Genomic DNA, 14,633 nt, shown 5'->3' on the forward strand with positions numbered 1-14,633 from the left:
GAATCATAGACTTATTACTTCCGTCGACAACTCTAGTGGAAACCGACGTCACTTTATTATGTTGGCAACACTTTGATAATATAAAATATAACCTACAAACTTTCAAAAATCATATTTATGGATTTAATGTGTATTTCTGAACGTCTTTAAGTAACAGTAGTTTTCAAAATGGAAACAAATTTGCCACAGCATGATGAAGACCTTATCGAGTGCCACGGCGTTAAAAGAAAAAGAGACTCAAGGGTGCCCTCAAACGACGAATGTTCCGACACCGAGCCCCTTCCGTCAACCTCAAAGCAGTTTTTAAGTGACTCGGTGGTAAATACAGAAGATATAGCTCAGGAAATGGGAACCTGTGCTCAAAAATCCGTGGAGAAATCGGCAATACGAAAACGAAAATTTCTCTTCAGCGATGATGCCCCCAGCAAATTTCGGAAGTTTTATTTTTTAAATCAGCAAGTACCAAAGCCGCGGAAGCCTAAACTGGTCAAATCTCCAGAAAAAGATGACGAAAAACTTGAATTTACAAGTGTGGGAAAAAAGCACAAGTTGCATTTTGCCAAAGCTGATAGCAATGGGAATGTTTTTTTAATGCATCGTCTGCATTCAAAGTTTGATTTGTTTTTTAATGATGAAAAGAAGTACAATTATGAAGCTTTCAAGAAGTTGGACTTGGCTTTTCATATTGTTGATGAAATAGCTCTTGAAGGACTTGATGGGATCACTGTTGAAGGTGCCTATAATTTATTTATATTTCCAATTTTTGAAATTATGAATAACATTTCAGCATTTTGGAAGCGTTTAAAAAACGTGTTTCCCAACAATATAAATAAATCGATGGCGGACCGAATCTGGCGCATAATTTGTAACAACAAGAGAATAAACTTTTACATTTTGAAAGAAGGTCGTGAAGAGCTCGTTTCTTTTGATCGTTGCAAATACTTGGATATTGATTCAGGGATTTTTGTTGAGCCAGTATGTCTCATTAACTTCTATCCACATTTTCTAATTACTTAATTTCAGTTTATTGAGTTCAAAGACATTTATCCAATGGTAACAGTCAATGGAACAGAAATTAGAGGTTCTTGCTCAACTTTTGATACAAGGAAAGAAAACAACGGCGTCCGGAAATTCTCCATGGACAAAGCTCTAAAGTTGTATGACCAAAAACTCGTTTTTGTAGCTGATCAAACGTTGCGCAACAAAGCTCTAATTAACGAGGAAGCTGACCCAAATATTGAATTATTAGACGTTGAGTACTGCATGTTGGAAAGAATCGGACGTTCTCGAGAACAGGGCGAACTAACGCAGGGAAAAATGTCACTGGTCAGTGATACTAAAAAGCTCTACCATAACCGAAAAGCCTTGGCTCAGCACTGTCTCATTGTACCCCAAAGTTTTTGCTTGAAATCGCTCCCAATGCAGCAGACTATTTCTGGCGGTTTAGTCCAGTTGTCGCGGTTTTACCACAAGCGGAAGACGAAACAGATCGCCATCATGGAACGAATCGCACAAATACTGAAAATGCGACCAAATTTCCAAATGGAATTCACAGAGTTTCGGAAAATCTTCGGTCGGAATTTCTGTATTGTGAAACTCGTCAAGAGTCCAGAATTTCGAAGGTTTTTCAAATTATTTGTAATTATATTTACTACGAGTTTTACTGTGTCCCTAATTATTTTTTTCTTAGAATGTGCCATTTAGAAAATTGTACCCCCATGCTACAAAACAAGAATATTTACACAAAAACAAGCGAGTGGAGCGCCAATTGAAAATCTTGCGAATGGTAGATCCGTGCGCAAATGTGACTGTGCTTATGGACGGGAAGGATGTAAAAGAAAATGCGCGAGAAAAAACTGGTTCGTTTTGTGTACGAAATCTTAAGATTATTTAACGTTTCTTTACAGGGAGTTCTACCGGAAAAAAATTGATTAATTATGAATATATGCGCGATATTTTTCTGTACATATTATCCTCGGGACCTACTGGTGTGACGATTCAGGAAATTCATGAATATTTCAAAACAGATTTTTACTCTGTAAGAATGGCTGTTAGAAAGTTATTGTTGAGGAATGTTATCATTGCGAGCAGCAAAATTGATATGGGGAGACAACAGTCTCTAAAGTAAGCCCAATCGGTTTTTTTTTAGAAATATTTTTTACGTTTTTCAGATTCTTCGCGAAATGCTTCAGTATTCCAGACTGCCACATCAACACCAAACCAAAAGTTTATGAACTCTCTGAAGAAACGACAAGCAGAGTGCTGAAAGGTTACAACGCCCAAGATCTTTCAGGCGAGTACAGTTCAAAACCGCCAACGCCGCCACAAACCACTCCAGTTCTCATCCAGTTCACATTAAAATTCGAACCGTTTTGTTGCACATCCTTTGTAACAGAGACCGTGGATGCGTATTCTGAAGAACTAACAATTTATGACATTGTTAACAAAGGCCGCGACAAACTCCTTTTGATTGGAAGCAATTTATTTGCTCATTACGTCAGCGAGTGGGATGGATTTTTACTAAAACGAGAGGATTTCTCTAAAGACATCCAACTTTTCCAATATGGTTTCGGGAAAATCGTTTATGATTTCCTAAAAACCATTCGAATAGACGCAGGTCTACAAACAGACGACCACATTATCTTCAGTATTGATAACATCACTCCAGAGACGAAGATCGTCCGACAATTCAACCCGCATCGCGTTGTCAGTATTGTTAGAAATTACAATAATCCGCACAGCGACAGTCGCTACATTGATACCATGGCTAAAGTTTACCTCTTCGAGGCAATGTTCAATGAGTTCCGTAAAAACGACAGGTGTCTTCAACATCTCAAAGATATTTTTGAACGAATAATGATTTCCGACGGGAAAAAGAAACGGAACGATGACGATGTTAACACAAGAGATATTAAACTCGAAGTTGAAGTTTCTAGTAACGTCGCCATGGAGAAGTTCATGGGTGCCGATCCGGTGCTAGAATTTAGTACCCAAGAAGAAGACATAACTATAAACATCTACGCGTCTACGAAACCAGAGAATATCATGGATTTTGGTGCAATGTTCAGTACTGATGATGTTAACTTAAGTCAGCGCTACATGAACAGAGCTAATTTAATTCTGAAAACTGTCTACGAGCACAAGATCATCCAAGAAGTGCATACTCTATACAAAGATGTGTTGAAAGAAGAAGACGAGGAAGGGTACGATAAGAGAGCTTGTAAAAAATCAATCGTTTCCATCATCTGTAAGTTGGTCTCTGAAGGCTACATCAAGTGCTATAAAGTGGTAATGACCGGTAAGAACACCATGCGAACCCAATGCTTTATTTGCGTGCACGATATAAATTGTCACCACACTCTGATCAAATCAACGATCGATCAATTGAAGCTGAAGTTCTACGTCGGAGTTCCCAACACCCAGAAAACCATCACCATAAAGAAGAAGAGTCAGTCTCCTTTCAATAGCAACGACGTCAGGCAGAGCATCACCGAATTAAAACAACTCACAACATTCAAAACTGAAGTTAACTTGAAATCTGATAGAAATAAAGGGAGATCCTACGGCTACGTCCCAAAATTCGAACGAATGCGAGTACTGCACGAGCTCCTCTTCTTTGTGATTCGCGAAATAAGAGAGAGCGAACCATTGAACCACCGACACATTTTCGAGCTTTGCAAAGGACTGAAGATTAGGGTTTCCCAGAGCGAAATCACTGAAATGCCCCCCGTTTACCGCAATGAAGTTGGTTGGAGGATGTTTATACCGCCGTTACTCAAACGCAATTGGCCCACTGGGTGGGCTTTGGCGTGCGACATTGTACTAAGAATGCCCCTTTCGATTTTAGTTAAGTTGTACAATTTGACTTACGAAGTACCAGAACTAGAGACGTACCTAAATCACCCCCTCAAGAAACACTATTTGGTCAAGTCCCTGCCTGTCGAAATCAGAAATCTCCTATTTTACCGTCGGAAGTACTTCCACAGCATCTACGAGACGATTTGCAATCTCTGCTACATTGGGTTGGTGCAACTGGGACCCCGAAGTTTCAAAGAGAAGGATCAGTTGTTCTTGTTCGTTAATTCGAAGGCCACTTTGTACGACACTTGCAGCAGCAGGCCCGGTTACAACGTCATAGAAGACAAAAAGTACAAGAAAATCCCCATCGAGTTCAAATCTGGGAGCGACGTGGAAATCTACTGGTCCGAGATGCTGAGGATCTGCTTGAACACGCCTTTGGGAAAACGAAAGATCTTAGCCGGCCAATACGTTACCATAGAAGAGTGTGCGTCGAAACCTGCCATGTCGGCAACATTGAGAGCGAAGGGGTTTGAAGAAGCAGTGAAAAACGACAACGGGAAGACTCCGGGCGACCATAAAGGCAGTGCAGGTTTTGACTCTTCTCTGTGGTCCTTCGTTAAGCGCAACTGGGTCTGGAGCTCCCAACTGGATAACAAAACAACTCAACCTCAACCAGTAGTAAAAAATGAGGTCTTTGATATTGAAATCCCTAAACCTATTCAATACGACCTTATTGCGAAAGGAGGCCCTCCAGAATGCAAAGTTTATTTAAAAAAGAAGACAAAGAAATCTCCAAAGTTGCGTACTCTGCAGAAACTGTCCCGCAAGAAGTTCGTGAGAAAGATTGTCGCGTCACGGAAAAGAAAAGTGAGAGAGTACTTCGACGCCCTTGATCGATCTATCATGAAGAAGAATGATGGGATGAGGGTGGATTGGAGTGAAGAAGAAGATCAGTTGTTACGGTACACCAGGATTGCGTCACTTTTCCTCTGCCCAATCTTCAAGAAGCAGTTCATACCGTACAACATCCTTCGGGATGTTCTACACAGAATCCATCCGAGGAGTAAAAACAAGACGGCACGAGCCATCCAAAGAAGAATCTACGTCTTAATAACAAACGACGAAACGCTTAAGATCATGGAAACTAACATAGAGAACCTGTTAAACTCGGAAGTCATCGGAAAATACTTTGCTCAAATCCGAACCCGCTACAAGAACTCGGTTAAATTGAGCGATTCCCACATCCAAATTGCTTTTGTCTACTTAATGTCGTACATTTATAGGCATAAGAAAGAAGTTGAGCTCCTCCTTCTTGGATATTTCACCAGTTTTGATTTCTTCTCCGATGCAAACATTGCTGAATTTCAAGCACTGGTAGAAAACTGCGATCACACCAATAGTGCTATTTATACAAACCCTAAAAGTGTCGAAGACATAAGTAAAGACACCATCAAATCAATTATCCATTGCTCCATGGCTTGTCGAAAAAACAGCGTCGGATGGACGTACCATCTTTCGAGAATATGCAAGAAGTTTCAAGACACTGTGATTCGCAGCACTGTGAATTTGTTGCGAAAGGACCAGTTTTTTGTTCACAACAAAAACTCTGAGACTAAAAATGTAGATAAGGCTTGGCCGGTCCCCATTAAATTCTCCTGTATGTATAATCAGATGAAAACGACGTCATACACGACTGATATGTTCCGGGAAGCGTTCCGGAATTTTTCCTCAGCGATCGCAAACACTAAATGCGACATTACTTTCATTGATTGCAACGAACTTAACAGTTACTGGGATAAAAACTACTTCGTGTTTGATGTCCCGGAAATGGGGATCATCCTAAACCCGGCTATCGAAGACCACAGTGAAGTCATAGAAGAATTGGCCAGCCGCTTCAACGAGTATTTACACCAAATCTATCAGAAGAACAGTGGGACTAAAACAACGGTGGAAACCCCTGACACCAGACCAGCGGATAAAGACATCCTCGCCATCAAAGAAGAAGTTAAAAATCTCATCTTCAGAGTTCCCTACCTCTACGAGGACAATCTAGAACTGTACTTCAAGAAAATGATGGACAGCAACACTAGTTTGGAAATTAACAACTACGTCTTTTTGATGATCGTAGATTTGAATAAGTTTGCGCAGAGCTTCATCACCATTCCTGAGTTAAAAAAGTTTATTGATGGCGTTGAAGATGACGCAGAAATCGATGACCAACGGAAACTTGTGAGAAACTTATCGAAAGTCGTGTTCGCGATTCAGAGCATGAATCAGATTAAATCTGATGGGAGTTCTGCTTCAGAGGTGTCCTACGATGATGCTTTCCAGTCGTGGGAAGTTGAGGTTTGGGTCGCCATACGTAATGTCGGTGATGAGGAAAGTGTTGGCACAAGTCATAAAATGTTGTTTACCAAGAACTATCCCAGTGGCATGGAAGAGTGTATAAAGAAAGCCCAAGAAGGAGTGTTCCCCTCTTTGGAGGAAATCAAAGAAGGAATTGTCGCGGAAGTTGACACGGAAAACAGAACGATTCCTCATATTACTGATTTAATTATGTTACTGAACGAAGATCGATTCCCCGATTTAGATACTGATATTGAGACGATCGAAAAAATGAAAGAACACTTCGTTATGCAGTATCCTCAAGTGGAGGAGTTCACTATTGAAGAAGTCGATGAATTGAAGGAAGAAGAGGTCACACGCAAAATTTTGGACCAGTCAAAATCTGATCAAATTAAGAAAATGACAGAGAAGTAAGGACACAATTTTGTAACTTTTCTTCAGTTTTATCTTTTAGAGTATTTACACAACCTGAGTTAGAAAACCTTGTCCGGTTCATCCGTGATAATAACGGCTCTGAGGATGATATAAAACGTACAGAAACTTTGATCGATTTTATAAAAGAACGCCGAGAAACTGGTGTCACCGCTATGGAATTAAAAGTAACAAGTTCGTGTTGATTGGACTAATCTAACTTTTTTTTTAGACAACTTTTTACGACCAATTTACTCTAGATTTGGTGCAATTAATGGGGTTTTTAACCAAAGCAAATATTGTGATAAGAACAGGCATTTCATCTATCGTTTATGTCCATTACGAGTACCGCTCAGAATGGTTGACCGAAACTTTCGTACTGACGCCAACAGAAAAGGAAATTTTTGAGTCAAAGCAGAAAAACTTCAAATCTTTGCTTGGGGATATTCAGTATGTCGTTCTTTTCGCTTAATTGATGACTTATTTGGTGTTGTAGGTCTTCAGAACCTCGCAATGTACAATTGAAACCATGGACCAAACTTGATGGCACAATTAACGATGAAGTTTTTCAAGAATGGTTGTGCATTGTTCTATCTAAATGTATAGATTTTCCCAACATTCCGTTGATGGTTTTGTGCGAGCAGCTTCATTACATGAAACCCGTTGATGTGTACTTTTTATTAGAGGTAAATATTGTCATATCGTATTCAGAGAATATTAATTTGGTTCCAGGTTTTACAAGAATTAGGCTGTTTTAAAATTTATTTATTAAAGGCTGTGGAAAATATTCTTTTTTCAACGCGGTGTGTGGTCGATGAATGTAAGTTCACACGTGATGTATTAAGTTGATTTTAAAAATAAATTTTAGGCGAGGCCACATGTCTGGATAATTTTGAAGATATGTTTGTAAAACCTACGAACGTGGCGGGCTTGTGCTTCGGTTCGTTTTTGGAAAAAGATTTTTAAGTTGACTTGTATTATTGTATTTTTATTGTAAGAATAAACAATTTGTTTTACAATAATTTTGATAAATATACCTATGGACCTTGTTTAAATTTTCGGGGTTTTACATGATTGGTCGATGCGCCATCAGTCGCGTCAAAACAGGAACATGCATAATTATTAGCGATTCATGTTCGGTAGAAGTAACCAAACGGATATTTTCGTGTCGCTATGTTGGATTTTTGAAATAACTAGGAATAAGACCTTGATTGCTCGAGTTAAAGCTATTTTTTGGGCTCAATCCATTTATTTTTCATTAATCGGTTAGTGTTTTTCACGATTTTGCTTAGGTTGGCAGTAATTTTCAAAAGTGTCGCTTTTAACTGTCAAATCATTTTAAACTTGTTTGTTCGTCAAAAATTAAATTGTTAATCTTTAAAGGGCTGAATAACATTTCCGCAATGGAACCCAGTCGAAATGAAGTATCCGAGCTCATAGACAAACATGCAAAATTGCATTATTCAACGGGTCCAATTCATCAAAGTAAGTGACAAACTTCAAGGAGCTTTAAATTACTCTTTTTTCAGATATCGAAAGAATTAAAGCTCGCGACTGCATGGAAAGCAATGAACTACAAGCAATATATCATCTAGTCGAGTCGCACGTGCCTAGTTTTCGTCTGAAGAGCGTTTTACGTTATGAAAAATGTTTAACCTCTGAACTGAGCAAGCAAAAAAATACTTTGTCTAAGAATTATGTCTCGTTAGTCTGTAAAAGTAGTATTGTCGATGAAAATGTTAACAAAATGTTGGAAAGAGTTAAAGAAATGCCACCAGGTGAGTTAGAATTAAATTTGCCTTTGATGACTTTTTTTTGGTAGAGTGGACTTTAGTTCAACTTACTCCTCATTTTAATGTCAAAGAAAATCTAAAAACAAATATAAAGAATCACTACACAAACGTTTTGTACATAACAGTGTTTAACTGTGGTGAAAATCAACCAAAGCCATTTTGTGTTGAAATTAAATCACCAACAGACCAAGACAAAGGGTGCCTTGCCTCTTTAAAGCGCGAAATTGATTCAATTGTGGGCGACAACGTAAAGGTGCTTAAAGCAGTCCCAAAACAAGCGTATTTTAAAGGGGTAGTCGAAAAGAGAGGGTATTATGAGAAGAGAGGAGCCATTGATGATAGATTAAAGGTATTAGAAATGTCTAAACAACAACAAATTAGGACATTTTTTATTTTAGTGGCTGGTCAAAGAACTACAGGATTTCTATTTAAAAGAATGGAGATGTTTGTTAGTTGGAAAGTTTGTAGACAACAGTTTAGAAATCAAACTTGAGAATCACATTAAACAGGGATTTAAAACAGAGTAAGTTCCAACTTGAAATTCTTAGTTTTTTGTATGCATTTTTTTTAGATTACCTTCTCTAGATCTGGATGAAAAAACACTGTGCATTTTCAAATATTTAGTTAAAAGTTCTGGTCATCTCAAATTAAATGAACTTAAAAAAATCATTCAGACTGTTGTCCCAAAGGCTAAAAGTACTTTAATTAAAACAGTAGCCCAATTGATCCATGATATTAGAAATGAATATTATACACAAAAAACGCATCCTTTGATTCTTATCCTAGATGATGTATATATAATACATATCATAGCGTTGAAATTTCGTTAACACTGAATTTTAGAGTTTGGATTGTTTCCCATGGGAAATGATGGACATTTTTACTGATAAATCGGTTACAAGACTACCATCCTTGCATCTAGCATACGCCTTATTCCAAGAACACAAAGATTCTATTAAAAGTGGTTTTAAAATTGTGGAAAACCCGCACAAAGGAACGTACATTATAAATCCTGATTTGGATTTAAAATCGATGGAAAATCGTATTCTCAGTTTTTATAACTACTGGTTACCTGACTGGAAAGGTGTTGCCGGGCGCAAACCAACTCAAGATGAATTTGAAGAATTGTTATTATCCGGGACTATATTCGCGTAAGTTCAGCGGGTAGTCTCGGTAATGTTATAATTGTTTTTTGGTAGTTACAATGGCCATGGAGGTGGTATCCATTTGTTGACTTTGAATAAAGTCGAAAAGATGCGAATCAATGCCGTTATTCTACTCTTCGGTTGTAGCAGTATACGCACAGCGAGCATAGGACCACAAACTGAGATGTATGGTGCACACCAAATGTATTTCATAGCTTGCAGGTATTATTTCTTCTTCTATTTCTTTCGTAACGACAATCTTTTAGTCCTTGTATTGTCGGGAATTTATGGGAAGTCACAGATCTTGATACGGACATTTTAGCAACTGAGATTTTGAGTCAGTGGATACCAAACTCTGATACAAACCATTGGAAAAATTTGGACAAGTCCAAATGGAAAAAAGGAGAAAAAGGTAAATGACAATTTACGTTTTATATTTTAGTAACACATTTTTCTCAGTTCAATATAGCAGAGATGATTCACTCATTTCCGATCTTTACGAGCCAGAACTTTTAAAAGTTATAAGTACCGCAAAGAAAACAAATAACGTTATATTTTATATCACTAAAGCAGCACTTGTAGTAAGGGGGATACCAGTAAAAATGGCCAATTAATTAATAAACTATTTTTATTTAACAACTCTTTTACTAAAATATGAACACTTGTTTGGAATCACTGATTGCGACCTAGTTCAGTCTTCATGCGCTTTAACAGTGACGGCATGTAAGCAATCTGCTTATCCACGCAATTTTTCGCGCACTTTTCGAAAAGGGCAGTGTATTTACTTATCTAGAACAGTCATAAAAGAAAAGTTCAACAAGTATAAATCGTACCTCAGTTTCAGTAGGGTTGGCCCCCATTTTCACCCTAATATCGTCGTTGCAGTCCATAACGCACCGCTGCAATTTATTTTGTAACTGTTCAAGTTCCCTTTGTACGAAATTCTGAGCGTAGTTGAGTGATGAAGCACAGCCTTCGACACATTTTTGGACACTTTCTAAGGAGATTTCACGATTATCGCAGCATTTGGCGGCGCACCGGTGCATGTCTGCCTATGGAACTGTCTTTATTTGAATCTTAAAAATGGTAAGAACAGTACCTGCATTTTTCGTAAGTATTCCAGGTCCAACTCGTTGACCATTTTGGTCATTTCTTGTTCAATCCTTTGTCTTTGCTCCTCCACCATGGTGACTTTAATTTGTCTTGTGATAACCCTCAAAACTACCAAAACGTGAAAAGAGTTAGGTTACCAAATGATAACCCCACTTTCGGTGTGACTGACAGTTTTGATTCCAGTAGACTTGTGCCTTGATCAGAGTCGGTTACAAATAGATCACAAAGTCTGTTTATTCAGTATAAGAATAATATAGTCTCAGCGTATACTTATTGTACTTCAGGACGCTGCAGACGAAGTTAAAAATCTTTGGTAGTTGTAGCAATAAATTTGGCCCAAATGCATTAGGAAAATCTAAGCATGATAATATAAGTACATATCAAATTTATTTACGCAGCAAAGATTAAGCTAAAGCGCTCATTTTAGGCAGATTTTTAGGTAGAATACAAAACTATGCTGAAATTTCCGATACATCAACGAATAACCAAGTTAGAAACGATTGATAAAAAAGATTTGAAAGGGCGCTCGAGCCCAATCACAAGTTTCACAAGTGGCGTGGAATATGAAACGTCAGTCAAAATGTATTAACCTAAAATTCACAATGTCAGTGTTTACAAGACGGTTTATTCCGTTGGAAATCCACAATTTAAGAAATGTCTTGTTTCGAAATTACTCCAAACCCATAATAAAACCTTTGGAGAATGTAAAAGCGGAGTTGGTAATCACCGACACTTGCGTCGAACGCTTGAAGAACATCACCAAAGGGTCATCGGATTTTTTAAGGGTTAGTGTAGACGGTGGAGGATGTTCAGGATTTCAATACAAATTTGACTTGGACTCAAAGATAAACCAGGACGACAAGTGAGTCCACGGTTGAATGTGTGCACAATCAACAAATTTATTTTGCAGGATTTTTGAAAAAAATGGTGTCAAAGTAGTGATAGATGAAATGTCGCTTGACTTCGTTCGTGGTGCCACTGTAGACTACCGAGAAGAACTGATTAGATCGTCATTTAGAATTGTAAATAATCCGTTAGCAGAACAAGGCTGCTCCTGTGGTTCTTCCTTTGCAGTGAGATTAGATTGACACAAGTGGTGTGCTATGTTTATTAAGTTTTCTCCAAATATGTAAATAAATATAAATAGTTTAAATAAATTGCGTTCCCGTTTGTTTTATACAGTGTTAATAATTATTAGAATTATTTTTTACTAGCGAGTTTATGTTTCAGAGCCTGAATTTCATCACACTGTTTGGTAATTTTATCATTCTGGGCGGCTAAATGTTCAGTCATTGCATCCAGTTGACTTTTGTAGTTTTCAATGGTGGTAATCAGCTCCTCATCATTTGTATCCATTCTATTCTTTAGTTTTTCATTTTCCGTTAGTAAATCGTCGAAACGACGATATAAGGCTGTGTTTTCTCCCCATAACGTTTTGGTTTCTGCGACCGCTGCTTGTTTGACTTCTAATATTTCTCTTAATTGAGACTCGTAGTATTCCGTTAACTGGTCATTTGATTGTGGCTTGGAACGAAGAAGTTGGCATTCTGAGCGCCAGCGCTCGGCTTCTTCCCTCAACAAAATTATCTCTTTTTGTTCTTCATTAGGTTTATTTACTGGAATGTCACTATGTAACACATCCATGTGTTTTATTTCCTCAAGTTTTCTCTCAGTTTCATATTTTCCTTTCTTTAGCTTTGCTATTTCTTCTAAATATTTTGATTCTTTTTCTTGAAATTCCTTACTAAAGCTGTCTAGTCTTCTTTCAAGCCATGCTATTCTTTCTTTGGAGTCAGCTAATTCATATTCCTTATCGGACATCTAAAAACAAAAATATTAAGAGGAAAACTAAGAAGTAAAAAATAAGGCAATTTTTTACACTGCTGACAAGTTCTGCATTCTCCAGAATTTTTTTCTGCAGCTCCTCATTCATAACGCTTGTGTCTGACTGAAGAATATTCTCTGAACTTTTATTTTTACTCTTCTTCGCGTGGCTGTTAACTTGCAATTCTTGCTGTAACACAGAGATCCGTTTTGTGAGCTGTTCATTGCGAAAAGTTAAACTTTCCATTTCTTGGTCATGTTTTCGGATTTTCTGCTCTTGCTTTTTTATAGTGTCTTTTAATTCATTGCTTTTCGCTTGTTCATCTAAGACCGCCTTTTTCAAAACCGTTGCTTGTGATCTTACCTAGAAAAATAATCCGATATAGATAGATACGCCCTCGAATTAGTACCTCAGTTTACGCACTTTGGAGTATTCAGCGGCGAGTTTTTGGTATTTTGCATCTAAATCACCGGGCTTGTCCATTTTATGGGGCGGTTTTATTACAGCTTCCGATTTAATTTATTTATTATTTTTATCACATTATTAGGTTAGGAAATTTTGACAAGTTGACGTTTACAAAAGTGACTTTTGACAGCGGATGTGTCACAATTGTGGGAGCTACTCGCTGAAAGATGGCGCCACAATTCCAATTTTTTACGGTCACTAGATGAAACATTTTTTTATAAGAAACAAATTTCCATTTAGTGGCCTTAAATTTTTTTGATAATAATTAGTTGGTTTAAAAAGAACAGATTTCAAAAACTTTTAAATGAAAATTTGTCTATCAAAAAAGCTTTTGACCACAATTAGAATGTCAAAAAACGTTTTATTAAAATACCATTGTACCTACATCCTCAAATTTAAAAGCTGATGGTACATACATAATTTCTTCTACTTTTTTCATCTTCTGCAAGGAGGGGCACTTTTAATTGAGTTTACCTTTTGTAATAATGTTTTTTCTGTCACTTTGACGTAAAATTTGTAGCATATGTAATTGAAACTCATCTAACATGCAATTTTATCTTATTATTAGTTAGAAAATAGGGGTATCTAAAGAAAAGTTTCCAATTTTCTTAATTCATTTTTTTCCATCTATATATACCTTTTGGGGTATACAGGGTCCGGCAACACTTGTGTCCACCCCCAAAATCGTCTTTAATTTTAAAGATAAAATTTTGAAAATTTGCATACCCCCACAGTTGACAAAGCTCTAGAACTGACGCAAAAATTTGTTTTTTATCACTGATAGTTTTGGCGTCGCGACGCCTTAAAAATGTAATTTTTAGGTAATTGAAAGGGTTTGTGATATCAACCCCTAATTTAATTTTTTTCAATATAAATATGTTAAAAATATCTCAGTTGTTATTTTAGATTCAATGCAAATTGTCTTCAAAATTTGAGAAAAAAATGCTGTTTTCATTACGTCAAAACTGGAAACTACGTTTACACCCATCTGTCAACATCTTGTATCACAAATGACATCTATTCTTTGGCTCATTTTAGATTGTAACAAAAGTCTTACGTGGTGAAATTGTCGCTTTGTCGATGTTAATTAACGATTTCTGGTGTCCATAAGTGCAACATGCCCGTGTTAATCAAAATTAACCTTTATAAAAGTGAATGAAGTGACTTGTGAAATTTTGGTGTAAACGTAGTTTGCCGCTGCGCTGTCATAATTTTGAAAACTAACTTGATAAAACAACGTTTTTTTCGCAAAGTTTAAACACAATTTGCATTAGATTTAAAATAAAAACTCAGATATTTGTATCGCAGTTATGTTGGAAAAAAATTGAATTCACGAATATTTTGTTGGAAAAAAATTGAATTCACGAATATTTCCGCAAAAACTCAAAATTCGCAAAAAATTATACTTCTTAGGCGTCGCGACGCCAACCAAACCGGGATAAAAAACAAATTTTTGCGTCAGCTTCTAGAGCTTTGTCAACTATGAGCGTATACAAATTTCCAAAATTTTATCTTTAAATATAAAGACGATTTTGAGGGTGGACACAAGTGTCCAATTTAAAAATTTGCTCGATAGAAAAACTCCGACTGATTAATTGTTAATCAACGACAAATTTAAATAACTGAACTACAGAGTATAAACAATGAAAAGAAGTGAATGACCGACATTAATAATAATTTTAGCGACAAAAAAATATGTGATCGACAATTATTTATGTTTTCAACGACTGTTAA

The 14,633-nt window shown here is 37.0% G+C and overlaps 5 protein-coding genes across 5 annotated transcripts; 3 read left to right on the forward strand and 2 right to left on the reverse strand.

Annotated features, from left to right (window-relative positions):
* Positions 1 to 26: 26 nt before the first annotated feature.
* Positions 27 to 7,580, forward strand: LOC148181470 (general transcription factor 3C polypeptide 1). The gene is made up of 11 exons (XM_088037418.1): positions 27 to 733; positions 788 to 975; positions 1,024 to 1,638; positions 1,691 to 1,859; positions 1,908 to 2,124; positions 2,172 to 6,557; positions 6,602 to 6,746; positions 6,791 to 7,008; positions 7,055 to 7,244; positions 7,291 to 7,378; positions 7,427 to 7,580. The coding sequence occupies exons 1-11, from the start codon at positions 169 to 171 to the stop codon at positions 7,522 to 7,524; spliced, it is 6,879 nt and encodes a 2,292-aa protein (XP_087893544.1). The 5' UTR covers positions 27 to 168; the 3' UTR covers positions 7,525 to 7,580.
* Positions 7,581 to 7,717: 137 nt separating this feature from the next.
* On the forward strand, positions 7,718 to 10,131 carry Sse (extra spindle pole bodies like 1, separase). The gene is made up of 10 exons (XM_088037098.1): positions 7,718 to 7,823; positions 7,942 to 8,043; positions 8,088 to 8,336; positions 8,381 to 8,700; positions 8,750 to 8,874; positions 8,923 to 9,142; positions 9,195 to 9,502; positions 9,551 to 9,718; positions 9,763 to 9,908; positions 9,956 to 10,131. The coding sequence occupies exons 2-10, from the start codon at positions 7,962 to 7,964 to the stop codon at positions 10,108 to 10,110; spliced, it is 1,773 nt and encodes a 590-aa protein (XP_087893224.1). The 5' UTR covers positions 7,718 to 7,823; positions 7,942 to 7,961; the 3' UTR covers positions 10,111 to 10,131.
* On the reverse strand, positions 10,107 to 10,787 carry LOC148181472 (TIM double twin CX3C motif protein). The gene is made up of 3 exons (XM_088037131.1): positions 10,596 to 10,787; positions 10,330 to 10,548; positions 10,107 to 10,285 (listed from the first exon to the last, which is right to left on the reverse strand). The coding sequence occupies exons 1-3, from the start codon at positions 10,680 to 10,682 to the stop codon at positions 10,169 to 10,171; spliced, it is 423 nt and encodes a 140-aa protein (XP_087893257.1). The 5' UTR covers positions 10,683 to 10,787; the 3' UTR covers positions 10,107 to 10,168.
* Positions 10,788 to 11,049: 262 nt separating this feature from the next.
* Positions 11,050 to 11,786, forward strand: LOC148181473 (iron-sulfur cluster assembly 2 homolog, mitochondrial). Its single transcript, XM_088037120.1, has 2 exons — positions 11,050 to 11,471; positions 11,520 to 11,786. Exons 1-2 carry the CDS (start codon positions 11,173 to 11,175, stop codon positions 11,695 to 11,697), a joined length of 477 nt encoding a protein of 158 aa, XP_087893246.1. The 5' UTR covers positions 11,050 to 11,172; the 3' UTR covers positions 11,698 to 11,786.
* LOC148181474 (protein phosphatase 1 regulatory subunit 21) lies at positions 11,704 to 13,024 on the reverse strand. Its single transcript, XM_088037109.1, has 3 exons — positions 12,858 to 13,024; positions 12,489 to 12,797; positions 11,704 to 12,430 (listed from the first exon to the last, which is right to left on the reverse strand). Exons 1-3 carry the CDS (start codon positions 12,915 to 12,917, stop codon positions 11,810 to 11,812), a joined length of 990 nt encoding a protein of 329 aa, XP_087893235.1. The 5' UTR covers positions 12,918 to 13,024; the 3' UTR covers positions 11,704 to 11,809.
* Between the last annotated feature and the right edge of the window lie 1,609 nt (positions 13,025 to 14,633).

The sequence above is a fragment of the Gnatocerus cornutus genome, chromosome 1, assembly GCF_029298725.1.
Source record: "Gnatocerus cornutus isolate USDA-ARS CGAHR chromosome 1, icGnaCorn1.1, whole genome shotgun sequence".
NCBI classification, from domain to species: Eukaryota; Metazoa; Arthropoda; class Insecta; order Coleoptera; family Tenebrionidae; genus Gnatocerus; species Gnatocerus cornutus.

Excerpts from the sequence above, each read along its gene's own strand:
- LOC148181472 (XM_088037131.1), bottom strand. The coding sequence starts at position 10,682 with ATGGTGGAGGAGCAAAGACAAAGGATTGAACAAGAAATGACCAAAATG. Across the intron at positions 10,549-10,595 it reads AATACTTACGAAAAATGCAG|GCAGACATGCACCGGTGCGC; the intron begins GTACTGTTCTTA and ends ACAGTTCCATAG. Across the intron at positions 10,286-10,329 it reads CCAACCCTACTGAAACTGAG|ATAAGTAAATACACTGCCCT; the intron begins GTACGATTTATA and ends TGACTGTTCTAG.
- LOC148181470 (XM_088037418.1), top strand. The coding sequence starts at position 169 with ATGGAAACAAATTTGCCACAGCATGATGAAGACCTTATCGAGTGCCAC. Across the intron at positions 1,639-1,690 it reads GAAGGTTTTTCAAATTATTT|AATGTGCCATTTAGAAAATT; the intron begins GTAATTATATTT and ends TTTTTTTCTTAG. Across the intron at positions 6,558-6,601 it reads ATTAAGAAAATGACAGAGAA|AGTATTTACACAACCTGAGT; the intron begins GTAAGGACACAA and ends TTTATCTTTTAG.
- LOC148181474 (XM_088037109.1), bottom strand. The coding sequence starts at position 12,917 with ATGGACAAGCCCGGTGATTTAGATGCAAAATACCAAAAACTCGCCGCT. Across the intron at positions 12,798-12,857 it reads TCGCCGCTGAATACTCCAAA|GTAAGATCACAAGCAACGGT; the intron begins GTGCGTAAACTG and ends TTATTTTTCTAG. Across the intron at positions 12,431-12,488 it reads ATGCAGAACTTGTCAGCAGT|ATGTCCGATAAGGAATATGA; the intron begins GTAAAAAATTGC and ends TTTTGTTTTTAG.
- Sse (XM_088037098.1), top strand. The coding sequence starts at position 7,962 with ATGGAACCCAGTCGAAATGAAGTATCCGAGCTCATAGACAAACATGCA. Across the intron at positions 8,044-8,087 it reads AACGGGTCCAATTCATCAAA|ATATCGAAAGAATTAAAGCT; the intron begins GTAAGTGACAAA and ends CTCTTTTTTCAG. Across the intron at positions 9,719-9,762 it reads ATGTATTTCATAGCTTGCAG|TCCTTGTATTGTCGGGAATT; the intron begins GTATTATTTCTT and ends ACAATCTTTTAG.
- LOC148181473 (XM_088037120.1), top strand. The coding sequence starts at position 11,173 with ATGAAACGTCAGTCAAAATGTATTAACCTAAAATTCACAATGTCAGTG. Across the intron at positions 11,472-11,519 it reads AAGATAAACCAGGACGACAA|GATTTTTGAAAAAAATGGTG; the intron begins GTGAGTCCACGG and ends TTTATTTTGCAG.